General features: G+C 34.0%; 1 protein-coding gene across 12 annotated transcripts in view; it reads left to right on the forward strand.

Annotated features, from left to right (window-relative positions):
- The window catches only part of CFAP47 (cilia and flagella associated protein 47), a 262430-nt gene that overhangs the window by 66691 nt on the left and 181171 nt on the right, over positions 1–14568 (forward strand). For all 12 annotated transcript variants that reach the window (XR_015284086.1, XM_086879766.1, XM_086879767.1 and 9 more), the window contains 2 exons: positions 11132–11229; positions 11965–12081. Coding sequence is in view for 11 of the 12 variants with exons in the window: in XM_086879766.1 (XP_086735892.1) it covers positions 11132–11229; positions 11965–12081 (215 nt within the window). In the remaining variant the exon portion in view is untranslated. The remainder of the gene's footprint in view (positions 1–11131; positions 11230–11964; positions 12082–14568) is intronic.

Here is a 14568-nt window from a genome sequence, read left to right on the forward strand (position 1 = left end):
GGCACAAAGTCTGCCTGGAGTCTGGTGACCAGTAATATCCCCCAGGGGTCATTAGCCTGAATTTGTTTCTAAAGTTCATGCATTGGAGAAGAGCTTATATACCTTGTCAGATTTAATATTTTGATATACTGTTGGTCCTTTAAGTTTTATGATGTTAAGGTTAATCTGTAAATTTATAGTCAGGTATTTTGACATTTTAAATTATGTTAGCTTTAAACTAAGTGTTTAAGCAGGCTTTTCCAGAGGAAATTAAGTGTCATAAGGAAAAATGTCAGAGTATATTACATGTTCGTGCAGCTCAGCTGAAAGTCCCAAATACCCTCAATTTTGAATTTTGTTTGTAATTATTAGCTGATTTTAAGAGAAGGATTAGGGAGTTGTTTTTTGTTGTTGTTGTTGTTGTTGTTATTTTATTTTATTTTATTTTATTTTATTTTATTTTATTTTATTTTATTTTATTTTATTTTATTTTATTTTATTTTATTTTATTTTTTATTTTATTTTTTCAATTCTTACTACAGTGCAGATCAGACAACAATTACCACTTTTTGCTTAACATTTACGTTCCTGCATATTACCATCCAAATACTCTGCTTTGAATATTTAGCCCTGACTAGCAAAATGTATTGACCTCCTGTTTTCAGCCCAAAATAGTCTGTTGGGTGATCAATTTCCACTAAATAAATAAAGATCTATCTTGGCCACATTTCTCAGTCTTTCCTTTGATACCTAAGCTCCTTAAAATAAAATGTGACAGTGAGAAAAGCCTAAGCTACTGCAGTGCAGAGCAGTTTCAAATATTCATCTTTATTACACTCTTCTAAAGTTGGAGATAACTATGCCATTCATCAGAAGTCTTCTCTTGCAAGAATTAAGATCTTAATAGCTTAGAGAGAACATTAGTAAGGAGTTTAGTGTCTCCACATCTTCTCTCCTCACTGCTACTGAAAAATAAATACATTTTAAAAGCATGTTAGCATGTGTTTTGGAAGGACAGCTTTGTACTATGTCTTGTTGACCACAAACTGTAAAGCGATGTTGAAACTTGAATCCCAATGCCATAAAACTTGAAATGCAGCTATGCCTGTTATGCTGAGACTTTAATTATACATGAAATATAAGATTCAGTGCCCACTTAAGGCATTATATGGACAACAATAGTGATAACAGAGGAAGCATTAATTATTTGAGTGTAATAAATTTTCAATTTACTTTCTAGTGTTCCTTATCTTCATGTTTCTTTTCAACATTTCTCTCTGAAAGACTAATTGCTAATAGCATGAAAAAGTAAAAGTCAGGAAAAACCATTAAGGAGTTGCTGGAGTATTGAAATATCGGAATTCACATCCTACTGTTAATCCCTAAACAGTAAAAAATCTTTCAGATTGGTGAATTAAATAGTCTCCTGAGAAGCTGTACGTCTCTTCCTTATTAATTATGACTCTTACCATGGTGAAAAAGATAAATTATGTTTTTGGAAATAGGAAATTTTCTTCAGCGTGTTCCAGGAACATTTTGAAAAGAATAGGTAATTCTATATTTAATATAAAATTGTTAGAGAACAGCCAGTAAATATCAGCAATACCTGAACAGTCAGCCTATGTCTGAGATTCAGGAGCTGTTCCCAGAGCAGACACATCTTCACTTTACTGAGGAAATCTGCTTAAGAGGGAAGAGAAATTCTAATCCATCACCAGTGTAGGTATGTCTGGCAATCTTAGGCATAGTGGCATTCACTAGACTCCTACTTACAGATAGGAAAGTTTTGGATTTTATGCATTTTATTCACTTCCCTGTTAGTGAGCTTGGGTTTTCTTGGTTTTAATTTTTAATGTTTTCTAATTTTGCTATTAATTCAGCATGGCATCTGATTTAAAATGTTAGGGGAGGAGATATTTTAGTATGATTACATATCTTCACAAAATTGTATGAGAGTTAAATAGAATTCTTATTTTGAAACTGATTCTGTAGAACTTTTATTTAAGGTTGTTTCTGACATAGCAATTCAGAAAAATGTAATTTTTATTTCCTATATTTTCATTAATTTTTCTTCCTCTGTTCTTTCTCCTTTGTCCTCTCTCCTTCCTTTCCCCAGTTTTTAGGAAGGTTGTTTAGGGAGTTCACTGATTTTTACATCTCAATTTAATAGTTCTCAGAGAAAACTGAGAAACTAAAGAATACTTCCACCCTTTGAAGGGTGGAAGTGAAGAATCTTGTTTAATTTCATGTAAAGGTTTTTCAGTTAGTATCACTGCAAAACAGTCTTTGCCAAATGAATGACTCTTGCTTTCCACACACTGAATAAAAAGCTGAAATAAAGAGGAAAAATCTACCTAATGAACTGCTATCATGATTATAAAAAGTGTGACTTGAAACAAAGAGAAAAAAACCATTGTTCTTGAGTGATAAATCCTGGAAAATATTTCCTGAAATATAAATTAGCAAAGTTTTAAACATTTTTCTGTGTTATATTTCATGATCTACACAGCAGAACATAAGAATGAAACATAAGATGTAAATATGGAACCCAATAAATAGGCTTTTCAGTCCTGTTTACCTTTCTTTGTTGATTTGAACACTCCATGTTTGTTTCCTATAGCTGAAAAGCCCATGAGATTTTATCAGAATTTTATTTAATGAAAAAGAGAAAAATAATTATTTTCTGAGTTTAAAGTCCATATGCCATTGAGAAATAAGCAGAACTTCATGTTTCATTTAACTTTTTGGATTTTTGAGTAGTATAAAAAATTGTTTTGTGCAATTTATACTGTCTGGCATTATTCAGCTTCAGGGAAATAGAAGTATGACGAAGGGTAATCCTTGGAGTTCTATATTGAGAACATTCAAAGGGTTCATATTTGAAAACCTGTCAAAAAGATGTTAAAAAATAAAATAAAGCCTAAACTCTTTGGCCTATGTATATTTTTGTATATGTTTGTGTGTACATATATTCATACATGTACATACCTATTTATGTTTGTAGACATGTATTCTTATATGGTGGCCCTCAAAAACATACTTTTCTAAACTGAAATAATCATACAAATGCTTAGGAAGAAATTTTGTTTCCTTATTTGCAATCCATTATGAGATGTCTAAACAGCAATTCCGCTTTCAGCCAGACAAGGAACTTGACAGTGTTTGTATGTTATTGGAATAAATAAAAATTCTGATTATTTGTGTAATTAGTTACTTCCTCAATGCATGCAAAATATATATATTGAGTGTGGTATAGCTGAGGATTTCGTAATACAACTTCAGATATTTTTTGAGGGGAAAACATATTTCAAACTGTGAAGTGTGAGAAATATTCTGTTAATTAATTTTAAATATCAAACAATAAATTTCATTGTGATAAGTATTTAACTTTTTTTTTTTTAACTAAATAACAGAATACAGGCATTATAATAATCATTGTGAAGCCAGTCTAGAAGCCAGCAATGCTGTAATGAATTGCTGTGATTTATGGCATTTTAAATTTAAATGATATCCTAAGTGAAATGTCATGGTGTGATGTCCCACCCTTAAGGCAAAAGGATCATCCAAGATTCATAAATACTAACAATTGAAAGGAATGACAAAAGTCAGGGTCTGCAAAAACTCACAAGGTTTTAGTAGCAAATCACACGCTTATCATGGGAGTTACATTAGTCCTCGACGTACTGTGTAAGGATGTGGCAGTGGGTTTAGGATAAAGAAGTGAGATGAAAAGAGAGAATAAAAGAATGAATGAGAGAAAGCAAGAGGTCACCAGCCCTGGTTCCAGCTGATGGGATGTTCAGAGTCCTGGGGAGGCCACGTGGGCTTGGTGGGGCTTCCTCACTCTGCTGGTGGAAGTTTTCTGTTGAAGGCCAATGAAATGGAGACCAATGTAAGGTGATGCTGCTCTTACTTGATACATAAAACCCTCAGAAATTTGTCAATTTAAGATATTGTTCAGGATAAAAATCAGTGAAAATAAAACAAAACTGTATAAAGAGTGAAAGACTATAGGAACATTTTTAGGTGCAGAAGGATGAATGTGCATGCCTCAGGGTAAAAGTGTTCTGCAGCAGATGGGAATAAATGGGACATATCCCCAGCGTCTCTGTTTTTCTGTTACTGCCCCATGTGGTGCTTCTTGAACTTTTCTGCTTAGAATTATGAATTGACAGTGGTATTAAGTTGATCTGTCAGTGATATTTCAAGCATTCTTAGGTAAATAATGATCAGTTTTGATGAACAAGAGTTGTATCCTGCATCCTGCCTGAAGTAGGAACTGTAATTTTTTTTCCTTTCATCTCTAACAAAATTAGACTTGCTTGCCATGTTAGGAAAAATGTAGCTACACATGCTCTGTGTTCTGAAGGCAGATATGTTATCAATCTCTTAATCTTAAATTTTAAGTAGTAAATTATAGCCTTTTCAAAAATTATTCAAAGGCATATTTCATCTCATGTTTCTTATGCTGTGGATTATATACTTCAGTACTATAATTTCAAAGCTTGTTCTGGTTCTAATGTTATCATGTACAGGAAAGGTTATTGTTACATATTTCTTCTGTAAATGTTTGTATTATTCAATGCCAGATTTAAGCTACTGAAACAGTACTATAGATATTATTAGAGCTATAGATTAGTTCCACTTCCAGAGATTTTCAGATTCCAGAGTAAGAATTTGCTGTATAATAATATAAACCATTATTATTGCACTAGTTTACATTGAAAGGACATGCTGTGATATATTAAAAGTTGATGTAGCTCAGTATTCTACCTTCAACAGAAGTTGCTTAGACATGAGTACCACTGTAAATGTACAGAAATGCTTTATATATACAGTAAGGCTTCCTGCTTTGAAATTCAGGACTCCTTTGGGTGGAGGTGGCACTCCTGTAATGCTGTACTAGATTTCCATTATGCAGATTTAATTGTATTTTCAACCTATGCAGACTTGTATCACAATATTCTGAAACAGTAAGTAAATTTAAAATCTGTTCTGTGTAAAATACTGTGTTTGGAGTTTGCTGCTTAAGACTGTAACTTGTTTCTTCCTTTGCTAACAAACTTGTGTATTCCACTAAGCTGTTTAACAAAATCTAGTTCATACTCTTGGTGTCATGCCTACTTACAAAGACTGCTGTTGTAGCACCATTCCATTGCTACTCTTAATAACATAGTCTAATTTATCAATTTCTTATAAAGCCCTGTTTCATACCTTTAATCACAGAAGGCTTCAAGATTTTTGTGAGAATGTATTTGGTTTATTTGAAAATTCTCATATAATAGAAGCCTAGCTCTGTATATTTTTTCCTCTTTTTTTCAGTAACTTGGAATTTGAAAAAATTGCTTGTGGCTTTGTAAGGGAAGATTTATCATTGGTATCTCTTGTGCCTCGTTAGATATAAAGATTTTTTCAAGTGATGGCAAGAATTAAAATTTTTTTTAATTATTTTTGAAAACAGCAAAAAATGTTTCACAAGAAATACAGTATTTTATTTAAAGGTTTTTTAATGTTCTTACTGTTTTATATAATACAGCTCTTAAATTTAGTAGATTAAACTAAATCTGATCCTTTAAATTTTTCAATCCTTGGTATAAGACCAATTTTTACTCTGTGCATTGTGACAGTGGTGGCACTGGTCTTCTTATCCAGACCAATACATCATATTTCTGCTTATCCAGTTGATTGATTAGTTGATAAAAGTGAAACTCAAAGAGAGCTCACAGTAAATCCCAGAAATGGAGGGTAAGACCAGAAATAATCTGCTTTCTTCTCATGTACAAAGACTAATCTGAATATAACTGTAGTGTACTCAACAGGTGTTTGCCTAGGCTTTTACAAAAATCTCTGAAAAAGGAGATTCCACAATCTTCTTAAGGTGAGATGTCCCAGAATTTCCCACTCATTTCCATTTGAAAGAGTTTCCTATTGTCTAACATAAACTCAGGCATGGAAAGTTTTGGGTTAAGTCAGTCATATCTCTTTTAAAATACTGTGTGCAATGAATCTTTGCTTTTCTAGTAACTTTATACATGTTTGCAGATTGTTATCTTCTCCTTCAGTTTCTCTTTCCACCTTCTTGGCAAAACATTTCCATTCTTTCACTCTTTCAGTGTACTCAGCTCAGGGATTTTTGTTGTAAACCTTTTTATTTGCTCCTTCTCTTGAATTTGGTGCCCATTGCTGGTTTCTGTACCAGGTGAGATTTTACAGAAATGAACAGAAGTGAGAAGATCAGTCTGTGTGCTTAAGATGCATCTCTTCTGTTAATTCATACTAGCACAGTATTTGCTTTTTCTGCCACAGTATTGGATTTACTGTTTTCTCCAAATTCTTTCCTGCAGAAGTTCTCTCTATCCAATTTTCCATTTAGCACTTGCGTAATGAATTACTCTTAATTGTAGTATGCTGCAAGCATCATTATTGGATTTCATCCCATTTGTTTCAGATCATTACTCCAGTTGTTCAAGAGCTTAAATTATAGTCCTTTCCTCATGAATACTTGCAACCAATTTTTCTTCCCAAAGCCAGTTCTTTCATCTGTTTTATATTATCTCCAGATGGGAGTAAGATAATCTTGTGCAATTTTTAAAAATTGCATATGAAAATACTGGAAAGTACACAATCTAGGACTTTTTATTGTGGACAGCTGATAGCAGTTAGGGTTACTGTTTATCAGTGAAGTTTGTGCTTCACTTTACAGGATCTTTTTCCTAGAATACATTCTTATTGCTTTTCTATGGCAGAGTGTAATCAAAATCTTAGAGAAGTTAAAATGCATAGTATTTTTCCTTGGTTCATCGTATCATTTGCATGTCAAAGAAATAAAAAAAGGAGACCTAGAGGAATTTATGTGACTGTTGCTTGGTATTCTGCCAACAAGTAAGTGGTTGGTCATTTTTGTGTAGAATTGTTGTAGGAATTGCCTTGATTATCTCAATATGGAAAATAGTTTTCATATCTCACAAAAAATTTGAGGTTTCAAATCTAATCATAAATATTAAAAAAAATTTGATTTTGGTGGGTGGTTTTTTTTGGGTTTTTTTTTTTTTTTTTGTGAGAAATAGATCTTGGTAAAAAAAGCATGGCAAGTCCTTGTAGACTTTCTATTGATTCATCAGGCTAAGAGCATCAAGTTTTAAAAAACTCAATGAATCTGGACTTACTTTAAAACAATTTAAGAAAAGAAAAAAAAGGAGGTCAATGATTAGAGTGCCATGGCAAAACTTGGTTGTTTCTATGTAGAAATGCTTCATGAATGAAGCAAGCAGTGTCTTCAAGCGTTGGCTTAACCTGTCACAAGAAAGATGGAGACAATGCAGTTATACTTGGTTGCTACATGCATGCAACATGATTCCATTACAAGTTAAAAAAACCCCAGCAAACCGATTACAAGTAAATGCATTCAAGAGTTAAGTTGGTCCCAAATCACTGAATTGACTGTGCATGCTTCTTCCTTTAGGGATGAATGGAATCAACAAGTGAAACAGAACTACTCTCATTTCAGATCCCTTGCAGAGGCCTTTTTCAATATATTTTCACATTTCCATAACCATAACAAGTGTTTGAGAGCACTCATAAATGTCTGTACATCCACTCCAAGCTAACCCTGCTTAGTTATTTTCTTTTACCCAGTATTTTCACCTCTTGTCTTGGGTGAGGCAGAGTATAAAACACCCTGTGGTGGGTCAGGATCCTGGGTTTGTTGTAGGACCAACTCTTGCCCTGATAATTTCACACATCCAGTTGCTTCCCACAGCACTGTTCTCATTCCCTCTGTGCCAGGGAGGCCGCTGGAACATCAGGGAAAAGTCTTGGTCAATTCCTGCTGTGCTGCTTCTCACAGACACCAATCTCGTGTCCATCCAAACTCCCTGGACATCCAGTGACATTTCTCTCTGTGCCTCTCTCTGATCTTCAGAATCTTCTCCCACTTCCAGAATCTTTCCTCCAATTATGAATTTTTTTCACCTTCTTTCCAGCCCCCTGTTGTCTCATCAAGGCCGTGTATTCTTTTTGGAAATATTTTTTGCTGCTTCTTCTTTTCATAACTCCAAGTCCCCATTTTTCCTAATCTCATTAGTCTATATGTAGAGCACAGTTCATTATCTGCCTAATTGGGGCTTCAGTCTCACTCCTCTTCATTAATGGGAGATTTGGAATGTGCCATTTTAGTCTTGGTGTTATCAAAATTTGCAGGCAGCCCTTTTGGGATGCAGCTAGCAAGTAGCAGGAATCTGTCTCAATTCAGAAGTGAAAGTTGGGACAATTTTCTCTCCCTCTGCCCCCAGTCACACAGAGTTGTTTGCTACCTGTTACCATTTATGTTTGAAACTGTTTTTGGCCGGGTTTTTATCATTACGTTGGATGAAAATCTTTATCCTTAAGCTCCAATTGAATTTTTTTTTTTTTTTTGCAAGAAATGCCAGTACAAATGAAATTTAATATATTTACATGCTTAGAGGTATCCTGAGTAATAATTCTGATTTCTATTGTTTATTTCTGCTAAAATTGACTAATTCTATTTAAAAACTTAATTACTGTAGAGTGGTTTGCTGGCAGATGTTCTGCTAGATTTGATGTAATTAGGAAAAATACATTATGTTTTCTGACTAATTTATTCACAAGCCTTTGCATATGTTGATTGATAGCAGAAGGATTAACTGAAAAACAACAAAAATGCTATAGAAGTATTTAATTAGCTAAAATGGGAAAATATTCCACTTAATGGGTTTTTTTCTTTATGCTCCCACTGACACAACTATAAAGCTACAGCTCAAGAAATGATTTTAAAATAAGTAATCCTACTATGTTTCATTTCCACTGGCACGTTTTTGTGGCTGCATGTCAAAACGGGATTGGTGATCCAGATTAAACTGTAAATTAATTTTTCGCTGCTTTTTTTAAAGCCAGCTTTTTTCCCCAGCTACTTTGTTGGCACACAGAGAATTCTTGCAGCAGGAAAGCAAGGATTAGTGAGAGCACAACAAAGTACAAAAGTGCTGTGTGTGATGTCCCTGGTCATGGCAGGAATTTGGAGCTTGATGATCTTTAATGTTCCTTCTAACCCAAACCATTCTGTGATACTGGCACAACTGCTACTGCTTAAGGGTTCTCAAGTAATGTTCCCACCAGAAGACTAAAAGTAGCAAACAGTATAATTAAAGTAAAATATGAAATAGGATAAAAAAAATAAAGTTACTTTTTTTGATCAAAGCATATGGTTTAATGAGTTTCCATAACTATGCTCAGCAAATCAATCTAGATTAGTAATCAGAAGAATAATTCAATATTTGACTTAGTAAAGCAGAAATAGTTAAGAAGTTAAAAGTAAAAGTTTAGAAATGGTGCTTTATACAAATACTGATAATTACGTATGCTGAGAGTGAGTCTGAACTTTTAATAAAAAAAGAAGACAGTTTATTGATTTTTATAGGTCCCAACAATGACCAATAAAATGATGAATTTAGGTTAGAAAGACTGACTTTGCAGAAAGAAAGTATGCTTTCAAAAATTTTGCTATTTTTAAAGTATTTTTTTTGCAGTGACTACTTTAAATATTTTTAAAATAACTGCAAGCAGGTTACCAAGAAGATGGGATGAAACTAATATCTCTTACTGTAGATATTTTTAAAATGGATTGAGTTAAAATGAATACTGTTCCAATTTAGATGTTGAGGCCCATATTACTGTAATCTCTTCTTGTCATAAGGAACAGGAAGATGTTGTATATCCAGTCAGACTCCATCTTTGGTACTTTCCAATATGGAGTTTTCAAGACTTGAAAGTTGAGTTTTCTGCTTGAAAAGGTTCTTTCAGTTTAGCAATAAGGAAAAAATAATTTTGACACAGTGAGATTAATGCAAGTTTTAATTTTATTTTGGAAACCTAAAGAAAATTAAATATTCATGCAAATACTCTTTTAAATACTGTTGGTTGTTTTTAAAGATATATTTAATAAAAATATATTTAATGAATATTTACAATAATATTATCTAAACTGATTCACAGCATGAATAGGAAAAAATAAGGGATTCTGGGTTAACCCTAAACATCACCACAGTGAAGCAGTGGCAAGCTAAAATCATTACTGATGTCACAGAGTTAAGCTCAGATGGATTTACAGACCTTTGTTTATAAGTTTGTGCAGCATCTGCTCCTGCTTTTTCTTCCTAAAGCTGTATGAGTATGCTGAAGCATCTGCAAGTTGATGTGAAGTGATAGACATTTAATTTTTTTGATGATGACTCAACTGTAGTCTATAAATGTCTGATCTTTTTCTGCATAACCACAGATTTTGCTTAGGATCTGGTACAGGGGTTTGTTGTAGGTTGAACTAATTTTTTTTAAGTGTAATAGTGAAATGAAATGTATCTAATTTGTCCCATATGAAAAAGCTTGATCCCAGTTTATCTGAAAACCTTGCTGAAATCCAGAGTGTTTCCTAAATTTAGGAGCTTGGACCTGAGATAGTAAAGTTGTGTAAATGCCGTGTTAAATACTTTAAGATATGGATGCTTCAAATAAAAAAATATAAATAAACTACATTTAATTTCTTAATGATCAGTTTTATTTTAATAAAAAATTAGAAATACATAAAAAATTATCTAACCTTCTGAGGCATTGGGGTTTACAACAGTTGTAGAAGTGATGATTTGTGCAGAAACAATTGAGCTGTTATCTCTCATTTGTATTGCATTTATTCCAGATAATTTAATATGACCTTAAAGAAAAACAGTAACCTTTCCTTTTTGTGTCTTAAACATTTCATTTTTAAAGAATTTCTGCATATTTTTATAAGTTTCATGTAGCTCTATTAATGTTAGGCCTATACTGTTAAAAAGTTTACATATTTAGGCTTGTAATCTATGAAGTTAAGTTTAGATTATTTGTTTCCCACTCTGCTGTGATGAATACTCTTACATGCTGCAGCAGACTGAATAATAGTTAAAATATTCTAGGTGAGATTTTTCAGGTTTTCAGCAACAGGTCTGAAATAGAAATATGTCAGTGAAATTCTACATGTGAATGGATGTTTCCTTCTTATGTTCTTTCCTCTACTCAGTGATTTAAAACAGTTATCATATCTAGAACAGGCTAGGCATCTTGGGCAGAAGAGAGTCTCAGGAATCTTGCTTTGTGTTTTAATCAGGTGGAATACCACCCATGAGGTGGATAGTGAATTTTGACCGAGATCTTCTAGATGGTCTGGTACTGGCAGCACAGATAGCAGCTTATTGTCCATACTTGGTAAGAAGGTTTTTAATATTGTGCATTGCAGTTTTATGCAGTTTATTGAAGTTGGTGTGTTTGTTCATGTCTTATTTTCCTTTGCAATGCCGAGGAGTGCACGGAGTGCTCGGGGGTGGCTGTGCTGTGAGCTGTGGTGGAGCTCTGGGTGGTGGGAGCCCCAGAAAAGAGACCTGGAGCAGGTGTTCTGTGACCTGAGACACAGCCAGGTGACCAGAGAGACACAGCAGGAGCACCCCAGACATTCACACACTCACACTGAGGCTGTGGAAAAGCCCAGGGTTTCCTTTGCACAGGGTCCCTTCTCAGAGGCACCAGCTCGAGGTGTTCTTCTGTTATTGCATTAAGATTAAATTATTTCAAGGATCCAGATGGCTGAGACTTTGAGAGTGGGGTGTGTGGTGAATCAAACAGGGCTTCCATCACTCACTGCAGCCTCCTGCTGCACGGGCCCTTCAGCCCCAGCTCAGGCAGCTGCCAGTGGCTCCTGGGCACTTGGACAGGGAAATTTCCTTAACAGCAACTCTTGGCCTATGGGATTTTTAAAAAGAAAAAAATCCATCCCAACATTTAGCAAGTAATGGGCGATTATTTCAATATTCATTTTTCTTTTTACTGGGTTTATTCTTAACAGGGAATTTCAGTTCAAAATTATTGATTGCTGAATGAGCAAAATTACAAAATCAGTAATTTTGCCTAGTGGAAGGTTGAATTTGATTTCTCTGTCTTGTCTAGATTCCCACTCACTTCATAAAGATGTATACTAATCCAAAAACTTATGAGCAGTTTCTGCACAACTCCTTGATACTTGTGAAGGCTCTTCATGCTATCAGTCTGGATCTAGACATAAAGGTAGGTGATTTTATACTAGCAGCTCTTCTATATATTAATATTTGTGTTTTGATTTTTTGTAGTGTTGCACATGCAGTTAAGGTGAGATTGTATTGAAACAGTTTTGTTTCAGGATGTGTTACTCTATGATGGAAACCAAAATACTGCTCCATATGAATAGACTTAATTAGAAGTAATTTTGATAATTCCTTGATTTGTAGAATCACACATGCACAACTAGCTGAACATAAATTAATTCAGTTCAGATTTTAGCATCCTAAATCACACAGTGAAAACTCAAATCAAATTTATTATTACTGTTGGAAGGCAATTTTGAAAAATATGCTCAAGAACAAACAATGTGCCCTTAACCATAAAAAGAAGGGGCGAAATTGTCTGAATGTCTGGTGACTGTTACATGCATCTCACCATGAAGGCCCATGAGAATTCTGTCCCAGGTTTGATGCACACAGAAACCAGCAGCTTTGGATGCTGGTGAGGTTAGTACTCACTTGAAACCATCAGCTTTTGGTGTCCTTTATTTGGGAGGAATACAATGTTCATAGCTGTTAATAATTTGTTCCATAAAGAATCTGCTTGGGATCTCTTTGATATGTTTAGTAAACATGCTTTACATCTCTGTGGTTTTTATTGCTCTATTGCTCCAAATTTTCAATATATGGTGACCTTACATAGGTTAAATATTGTTCCCAAACCCAGTTCTCTCCTGCTCCTAGTCTGCATTTCTTTAACTGTCCGTTTGTGAGTTGTTTGTATCTCTGGGATTGTATTGGGCTGTCTGGAGGAGCAGAAGATGCAGTAGAATAGACAAAATATTTCAAAGTGTGTGAGGAAACTTGCCAAAGGAATTAACGACATTAGGCATCAGAGGTAGAGCTTATTTGTGTGAACAAAGCAGTATAAAAAAGAAGCTCAATTACAACTTTTTTTCCCCTTTCCATTTGGTTGTGTTATGATTACAGGGAGAATTTAACCTGCTATTTCCATTTGTATCAGTTGCTTTCTGTCACTGCATCACAGAGTGATGCAGATCACTCTGTTAGAAATGCCTTTGGTATCACAGGCTAAGCAAAGAAAATCTACTGACAGGAAGCAAAAAAGTAATCTGGGTAAAACCTTCAAAACAAAGGCATATTCTCCCTCAGCTTTTATTAAGAAAAACAGGTAGTTCAGCACATGAAGGCAGAGGCTTGATGCCAGGTATGAAAAGGGTGTTGAGCACATTAGATGTGGAAGCAGAATTCTAAGATATTCTCCTTAATGTACCTGTTTTAAGACTAAATTGTCTACACTTATTAATCCACTTCTGTACAGACTAACAATTTAAACAAAGGTACAATCAGTCAGTACCAGAAAAAGGAACAGATCTTGGATCTTCAAGTTCTGTATTTTAATTCAAAGGGTACAATTTACATAGATTTATTGAAATTCATATATACTTTTCTAAGGTTATTGTAGAAATTCTTAACTATCTTGCTCTGCAGTGATAAAAGTAACAAAATACATGAATCCTTTTGCTGAAGTCTCTTAATTTGGGAATTTTCTGATAGTCTTGTCTCTGAAGTTTAGCAAGCTAAAATGTTCCAATAGCATTGGCAAAGTTCTTGACTCCGGCAGTCACTGCTTTTAAACTCTCAGGACATTTGCATTAACAGCACAAGCTGAGACGTGTTAGATGTGGAACAGCTGGCATTTTCAATCTAAAAATCTAAGAATCTGTAATAATACAGAAGTTCAACTGTCTGCAAGTCTTCAGCTTTAGGTTTAAATGACACTTTTAATGGAGTTCAAAGCTTTAAAATCCTGTTAAGGCTTAAGGTCTAGATTTAAGATAGAGTACTTTGGGCAATAAATGGTTTCTACTTTCTAATCACGAGTTCCAATTCAACCCTAGAGTATTAGTGGTGGCTTTCCACATGTTTTTAATTTGTGTTTGAAATTTTTAAGTTTTACAATGCTTTGGTTTGAAAAAGATTCAGCTGAAAGCCTAAAATAAAGTATTACAAGATAGGATGGTGGATAGCAGCAACATGGAGGGAATGTGTGTGACAAAGATCAGGACAGAAAGTGCAGTGATTTGGAATAGCCAGTAAAGGAAATTTGTTTTACTTCCCTTCAGAATTCATTATTTATTACAATTAATTTATAATTATTGCTGTTGTTTGCTAACACATATTTTTAAAAGCAAATAATATTTACAGACTGTATATTTTCTGATGAATCTTGTTAAGAAATGTATTACTATTTTTTTTAAACTTAGTTCTTAGACTAGTAGATAAATGGCACAAATGGAGTTTTATGAATTCACGGGATAGAACTGTATTTTCTGAAGGAATAAATTCTCATGTAAGTGGAAATGGGTAGAAAGAAGTAGGTGACAGAAGAAAATCTTCAACAGATAATTACTCTAGCATCTTTCCTATCTTAAATGAAAATGCAGGAAGAGTGAAAAGTAGGGGTATAAAACCACAGCCTTATTGGAATAAT

Source organism: Cyanistes caeruleus, chromosome 3 (assembly GCF_971803275.1).
Source record: "Cyanistes caeruleus chromosome 3, bCyaCae1.hap1.1, whole genome shotgun sequence".
Lineage (NCBI taxonomy): Eukaryota > Metazoa > Chordata > Aves > Passeriformes > Paridae > Cyanistes > Cyanistes caeruleus.